Raw genomic sequence first — 7,695 nt, 5'->3', positions numbered from 1 at the left:
CCGGCGCTGCCCCGGCTGGAGGAGGGCAGCTCCGGAGAGGACCCAGCGGCTCCTCTCGGGCTGGACCGACTCTTACCCCCTGCGGAAAACACGGGCTGCCTCGCTGGTCACCCTGGACCAGATGGCTCGGGGGTCTCAGACAGCTCCCACCCTACAGGCAGGTTTACCACCCTCACTCACAGACCCATCTCCACCCTGGTGTCTTTGCAGTTCCCAGGACCCTCCTTGCTCCATCCCCATCGTTGCCTTCCCCAGCCGAGGAAACGCTTCCAGCTTGCTGCTGGATCTTGGGCACCCCCACACCTTGTCCTTTGTGGGGCGCAAACCCTCCAGGGCAGAGCATCAGCCTGGGCCCCCACAAGTCCCCATCCCCCAACACGGGCTACCGGTAGCCTTTGCGTTTGCCCACTCCCAACTCTTTACCAGACATGGGTGAAGAAAGAGGGAGAGCCCAGAGCCACCAGCTCAGATGGCCAAGGGAGAAAGCAGCAGGAGGCCATGGAGACTGCTCTGTAACTGGTCCATACTGGGACCTGTACAGGGAGGAGATTTTGGAAGAAACCCCCCTTTTTCCCTCCTTCCCATCCCTTCCCATTTAACAGGTGCTGGTGGAGGGGCAGGGACAGGGCACGTTGCTTCTTGGCCCCAGCAATGGGGTCCTAACCAGCTCAGAAAACAAGACCTCACCTTGCAGGGCAGGATTTGACACATGGGGACCGGGCATGTGGAGAGGGGGAGGGAAGTGCTGGGGCAGCGCAAGGGCAGTGGTGCTATTTCCCTTAGCCTCTGCGCAGAGTACAATAAAAACGTCTTTAGGAGAAAATGCTGCTTCTACCAGATGCTTTGAAGCGCAAGTAAAAGCTGGTGACCTTGGATGAATGAGACTCTCTCTATTGTGCCTTGGAAACCAGCACGATACGTTTATGTAAGCGATGGGGGGGATAATGGAGCCAGGAACAATAGGCAGTGGGAGCCGAGAAAGAACGAAAATCATGGAGAAACTTGATCACTTTCTTGTGATAAATACAAAATTAGCAGGAGGCTTCTCCTGACAGCATTGTCTGTCGAACTCCTCCTTCCCTGCCCCTTTTTGCTTTCTGCTCCTGGTGCCAGGGCTCTGCCCTGCTGGTACCCAGGGACAGGTGGCCCCGGGCTGCGTCCCCAGTCCGAGAGCCTCGGCACGCGCCGGCCAGCAGCAGCAGCGGGCTTTGTGCTGTGAGGCCATGAACGTCTGGAGATGGATGCTGGGGAAGCGGCGGCAGTGGGAGTGGGCATGGATCCAGCAGGGCTTTATAGAAACACAGTCAGCTCTGCCAGGCATTGCCTAAAGAGCCCGATAAGGAAGGATGACATTCGCACACGGCGGAGAGATGCTCGCTGGGAGGCTATTCCCCCTGGGAAACCGCCCAGAAGCGACAGGCACTGCGACGGGGCTGGGAAAGGCCAGCTGTGAGCTACGGCTCTGCTCTAGCCCAGGACACATTGCATATGCCATGGGCAGGAGATGTCAGAGTGGGGACCCTCCAGGGACTGCCGCGGCCAGCAAACAGCGGGGCAGAGCAGAAGGAGCAGGGGAAAGGGCTCGAGAGGTCTACAGCAGCCACGCTGCAAAAGCACAACGAGGGGAGGGTGCAGACAGCACCCCCGGTAGACACAGCAGGCACCCACCAGCCCCAGGACAGCCACCCACCAGCAGGAGTGGGTGCCACCACCGCCCCATCGCCCTTCGCCCGCAGACGGGCAGGGACAGGCACTCACCGCCCAAGCAAATCCAAGCCTGGGTTTCCTCTGGTCCTTCCAACCATTTCCATAACACACAGCCTATTTGTTAGGAGCCTGTTTCCCTTCAGAGCACATTAAACTCATCAAAGAGAGATCAGGTGTAAGCACACACATGCCCTGGTCTTGCTCTGTTTTGCTGGCGAATGACTCAAATGCAGGGTGGGGGTCAGGCAGGAGCCCTGCCGGAACGGTCAGCCCTGCTGCCCTGCAGCTGGGTCAGCCCCATCCCTCTGCTTGCGGCTCATTAACCAAATACCCTGCAAGGCATCAGCCCCTGCATCCCCCCGGGCTTTGCAGGATGAGTCCAACCACTCCCAGCTGCAACCAGGGTCCTCACTGCACCCCAGGGCATTTCACCCCCTTCCACCAGCAATCCTGGAATGGCTCTAAATGCCCCAAAATTAACTACCAAATGAAAGGAATAATAAATGTTTGCACTATTAAATTAGCAGCACGGGTGGTGTGTGGGCAGGAGGAAGGCTGCGATCATTACAACAAGAACCCTTTCTCCTGGCATACCTTGTGGAGACATCAGTGAGCCAATTAAGCAATTGGCTCGGTTAACGGAGGCTCCTAGGAATAGCCTTCCCTGCTATAGAATAACTGCACTGTAATAAATTGCCTCATAAATAAACAGCCTGAAAAAGCATTACAAGATACCCAGAAAAAGCACTATATCATAAGCAGAAATGATACCTTACATTTCTAGAGTATCTATTAGCCCACGGCATTGCCAACGCCTCCCCGGGCCGGTGCCCCTGCGAGGAGCCACGGGGACCGTGCCATGGGGCACAGGCAGCCCCCGCTGGCCTCCCTCCCCCGAGCCCTCGGGGTGGTCACGGCCATACTCTGGAAACAGCATCCCCAGAGCCCCAGCAGATACTGCCTACCCTGCGAGACCGCTATCTGCCAGCAGCATCCAGCCGGCGGTTACTCACCCTGTGGGCATTGCAATAAATGCCACCCCGGGTTATTTACAACCCCAGCGATAACACGGGGCTCTGCCAGGTTCAAATGTTTGCACCCAAACTGGTGCAGTAAACTGTAGCAGAGAGAGTCGGTCTCCTGATGAGAACAGGGAAACCGTGACTTGGAGGATAGCTGCACAATTTCCTCCGAAGCAAAAAAAATAAAATAAAATAAATAATCTCTTCCCTAGAGAGCTCTTCTTCCATGATTTGTTTGTTTTGTTGGATTTTTTTTTTAAATAGCACAAAGGGCTGAGCCTGGGCTTTCTCCACCCGGCGTGGGGGGCTGCAAACAGGGCTCTCTCCAAGGCTGCTGGGCCCCCAGCACCACTCGCTGCACCCGACTCTGCAGCCCTACAACCACCTGCACCACACAGTTAAACACCCAGCACCCCCTCACCCCGCAAAGCACCCCCTCGGGGCCCAACCCCCCCGGGAAACCCGAGAGGGACCTACCAGGCTCAGAGGCAGGTGGGGATGCTCAGAACCCCCAGGCCTGCCTTCTCCTGCTTTATCCTCTCCTACATTTAAAGGGACCAATCTCCCCATCCCCTCCCGCCCCCAGGCTTCAATTTTGGGGGTGATTGAGAAAAGAGAGCGGTCCCTGCTCTGGGTGAACACTCCCTGTGGGCGTTCAGCCTCTGTCAAGGAGGACAAGCTCTGGGGCCGAAGGGAGAAGTGATCAGCAGGGTGAAGCTGTGTATGCACAAGAGGTACCCGAGAGGAGGGAAAGGAGAAAATGTGTTTAACTAGGATTAAATTTTAATCTGTTCCCCCTTCTAGGGAGAAGAAAGCTGGGTTTGTCCTGGAGCTGCACAAATATTTTTCAATAAATGTTGAATTTTTTTTTTTAAATTTTTTTTTTATTTTGCTTGTGCCCAGCGGGAAGAGCTGGAGCCTGGTTTTGCCCAAACCACCCCGTGCCCACCTCCACACGGTGTTGGCGCGGTGCTGCTCCACCCGTTCCCCAGCCAAACAGGCTTACTGCAAATGCAGACAATCAATTATTATCTTTGGAAGTATTCATTATCACTCAAGAGTCAATAAACAAAGGCTCCGAGTGTCCTCTATTCATGGCACTTCAGAAGCACCTACCAATTATTTCCTTGACTAAGCCAGCCCTGCCTGGCAGGAGGGGGGGTTCTCCACCATGTGCTGCAACACTGCTGCCTGCTGCAATGTCTTCCTGCTTTGGCCAGGGAGGAGGAGGAGAAGGAGGAGGAAGAGGAAGGGCTTCTTGCTTAAAATAACATTTGCAACTGAGGTGTGAACCTGCAAGGCAATGCATAGCTCCGCTTCGGATGCCATGGCAGATGCGGATGGATTCTGAGCGGGTCCAGTCATGGGGCTGCCTGGGCAAGGGGCTGGGAGGTGCTCGGTGGGGCTGGATCCAAGCTGGTTTTCCCAAGCAAGGCGGTGTGGAGTGGGCTGTGGGGTGGTGAAGCAGCAACAGCCATGGGACAATGTGCCGCACCGTGTGCTGAGCTGGGGAGAGCCCTCAGTGGTGGTGGGCAGCTGCACTGCCACTGGTGCACCCTTAACTTGGTAATTGCATTTTGCAGAGTTAATCAGTTGCATGAGGGCGTTCATCATCTTTCCAGTGGGAAATATCTGGTTTATGGCTCTTTCCCCCGGCATTGAAAGGCTCCCAGCCGGCCCCACAGCCTGTGCAGCCCTGGGCAGAGCCCGGCACCTGGGTGTCCCCTCTGCCCGTCCCCACAGCTGGGTACATCCAAGGACGAGGCACTTGCCAAAGGTGTCTTTTTTTTTTGTCCTTCCTTTCTCTGCCCGTGGAAGAGCCGTTTTCACCCATGGGAAAACCAGGAGCACCCACAGCCCTGGAGCGGCTGCAGGGCTGTGCTGGCGCCTGGGGTGGGGGACAGTGGCAGTGGCCACCCTGTCCGTTCCCTCCGTTTCCCCGCCCCATGTCTTGCTGGTTGATAAACAAGGGGGAGCCTGAGAAGCGGAGCTGCAACCTTCCTTGAAGAGCATCGAGGCTGTGGGTGCCGGCGTGCATCCATCGCCAGCAAGGGCCATCCATCAGCACCTGGCTCAAAAGCTTTGGGATGCTGGATGCGATGCACCCTGGGATGGTGGGGGGGTGCTGATATTGGGGGGATGCAGCTGCACTCCCCTGGTTTGAGATGATGGAGGATGAGGGTGCCCATGTCCTCTCCATCAGCGCTGGCTCACTGTGCAGGGTGTCACCCCCAGGCCGCAGAACAGCCCCGGCCAGGCCCCAGCTGCCTTGCAGCAGTCCCAAGATGCCTCTCCATCATCTCCAGATGGACACCGGGGACCTGCCGAGCCCCTGCGTCCCCCTCCCCAGGGCCATCTGCGGTGGCAGGACAAGGCGTCTCCCACCCCGGCTTTCTGCACCCCCCTCGGTGGAGGCAGCCAGCTTCTCCATCAGCAGGAGAGGGCTCCACAGCTCGCCCGCCCACGCACCCACTCCAACAAAAGCGCTTTCTCCTCCCCGCTCACCTACCAAAGCCGCCTGGCCCCAATATTTAGGCAGCGCAAGATGAAAAGGCGCGGGGACAGATAAGTGCGAGCGTTCGCAAGCAAAGCCATTTGCAGCTGCCGGAAAGAGAGGAATGAAAGGGCAGGAGCAGAGGGGAGGCAAGAAAGCCAGACCACAGCCTCTTCTTCCCTTTGGCTCTAAAAAAAGCTCCAGAGTGAGAAGGGGGATGGAGGGATGGAGATGAAAATATAATTTTTCCCCTCCAAGCTGCAGCAGCCGTGGTGGCGAGCCAGCCCCCGGGGACCATGCGGCAAAGCTGCGCAGCCGCCGCTGCTCTCCAAGTGCCACTGCCGAAAGGTCAAACGCAGCTGGTGGAGGGGGACGGAGGGGGACAGAGCCCACTGCTGTATATGTCTGGGCAGGAGAGGCAGGGCCCAGCTTGCCAGCCCAGGAGCAAATGGAAGAAAGCCCCTCACTAGGCTGCGGCGGGCACGGGCAGCCCCTGACTGCAGGCAGAGGGTCCCAGCGCCCTGAGGATGCACCCAAGAGATGGGGAGGGCAAAACGCAGCAGGCAGAGGGTCCCAGCGCCCTGAGGATGAACCCAAGAGATGGGGAGGGCAAAACACAGCTGCCCTCCTCTTCATTGCCTTCCCCGGCTGGCAGTTAGCAGCCTCCAATCACACAAATAGCACCGTTGCCTGTTGGGGTAATTACTAGCTAATGAAGCGGAGGCAGCTCGGTTGGATCCCAGCCTCCAGCTCAGGGTCTGGCTGGAGGGGGAGGTTCGGGGATGCTCTACACAGGTTTGGGCTGCAGAGCTGGAAGGCATTGGGATTTTGCCTCCAGCTTGGGAAGGGTGGGACAGGTCAGACCCGGGATGCACGTCCTCCTCCAAGCCAGCACCGGGATGTTCCCATTCCCGGCTCACTCCGGGTCCTGGTGCCAGCCCGGCGGGGCCAGCTCCTGCCCCCTCCTCCTCCAGCACCTCCCTGTGCCTGGCTGCACATCACTGCACTGAACCCATGAGACAAACCAGGGGTAGGAGGAGGTTTGGTTTCCCCAAACCACTCGAGCTTTAAAAACCCACCGGGCTCAGCACCCCTCACCTTTCCTTGGCCACCCTGGCTACAAGAGCCCATCTCCCCAGGGGAGCTGAGATCCGGACGAGGTGGGAGAGGGACAAGGTACAATCCCCACCCTTTCAGTTTGGGCTCAGACCTCAAAACTCATTTCATGCCATAAGCCCCCCATCCCAAGCCCAACAGGGAAGACGCTGCCCAAGAAACACAGAGCTGGCCACAAACCCAAAGCTATTTAACCAAACCTGCCTGGGGTACGCTGATGGGGTGAGCAATTTGGCTCCATGCAGTCACCTCTCACCGAGGTTTTTTGCAGTCACCAGTCACCTCTCACTGAGGTTTTTTTCTCTGGCTTTTTTTCTGGATTATGGATTAGTGCACTGGGGTAGCAGCAGCCGTGGGCAGAGGAGCCCTGTTCTGCCTCCTTGGCCCCCGCCATGCAGGGCCACCTGCGCTGCGGGGGAATGAAGCAGGAGGGAGCAAAGTGCCGCGTTCGGGCTTTTATAGACTATTACTTATAATGGAGAGGAACAAAAATACTGTAAAATAAATCACTTGAGGGCATCAGCCTAAGCATTAAATAGGCTTCTAGTAAAAAGCTGCTTCAACTGAAAAAGCTTCCTGATTTGGATCGGAGGCATTACCCTACCTGTGAGAAAGCCAGAGCTTTCATAAAGCCGGGGGGACAGGCAGCACCATCCCGGGAAAGGTGCTCTCGTGCTCCTCCTGGGGCACGGGATGCTCCCTGCTCAGCTGCCTCCCACCAGCCACTTATATGCCTCAGGAGAGCACCCCGGCCGCTAAATTTTAGGCTTCCCATCCCATCCCTGTGGAGCAGCGCTGCCCCTGCAAAATATGTGGAGCATTTTGCAATGTTAATGGGCAGCACAACTGCTAATGTGTAAACTTTTACTGCTCCGGAGAACAAATGGAGAGTTTGGGGAGCAGACACTTCCCATTAAGATGCACTAATGAAATGTGAAAATGTTTTACTGTGCTGTAATTTTATATATTTTCGAACACAGCTGCAGCTGCAGCGCTGTCCTATTTGTGGCTAATTTAAGCGCCAATTAAACTGGGCTAAATTACAGCCAAGTACGCCATGGGAACTGATGTGACAAGGGACGTGTCCAGGAGCCCCAAATCTTGCTGACCTTGCCATCACCGTTCGAGCTGGTTTGCAAGCCAGATCAAGAGCTGCCGGCTCCTGGCACTTGCCAAAAGGTCACAGCAGATTCCTGAGGATGGCGAGATTTTCTGGCCGGGGCGATGCAACGGCCCTGCGCCTCCCACGGGCTCTAGAGCAGTCAGGGGCATCTGCAGGTGCCCGGCTCTCGGGGAGGTCCTCTTCCCTGTTAGCTGCGGTCAGGAGCTCGGATGAGGCCGGGGCTGTGGCAAACC

General features: G+C 56.9%; 1 protein-coding gene across 1 annotated transcript in view; it reads right to left on the bottom strand.

Moving 5' to 3' along the window:
- Nucleotides 1-7,456, bottom strand: part of SRRM4 (serine/arginine repetitive matrix 4) — a 54,203-nt gene extending 46,747 nt beyond the window's left edge. The window contains exon 1 of the mRNA XM_009287539.1: nt 7,449-7,456. Within this exon, the coding sequence (XP_009285814.1) occupies nt 7,449-7,456 (8 nt within the window). The remainder of the gene's footprint in view (nt 1-7,448) is intronic.
- Nucleotides 7,457-7,695: the final 239 nt, after the last annotated feature.

Source organism: Aptenodytes forsteri, unplaced genomic scaffold, assembly GCF_000699145.1.
Source record: "Aptenodytes forsteri isolate BGI_AS27 unplaced genomic scaffold, ASM69914v1 Scaffold297, whole genome shotgun sequence".
Taxonomy (NCBI): Eukaryota; Metazoa; Chordata; class Aves; order Sphenisciformes; family Spheniscidae; genus Aptenodytes; species Aptenodytes forsteri.
Note: the sequence above shows the minus strand (reverse complement) of the source record. Positions and strands in the feature narration are given on the sequence as shown.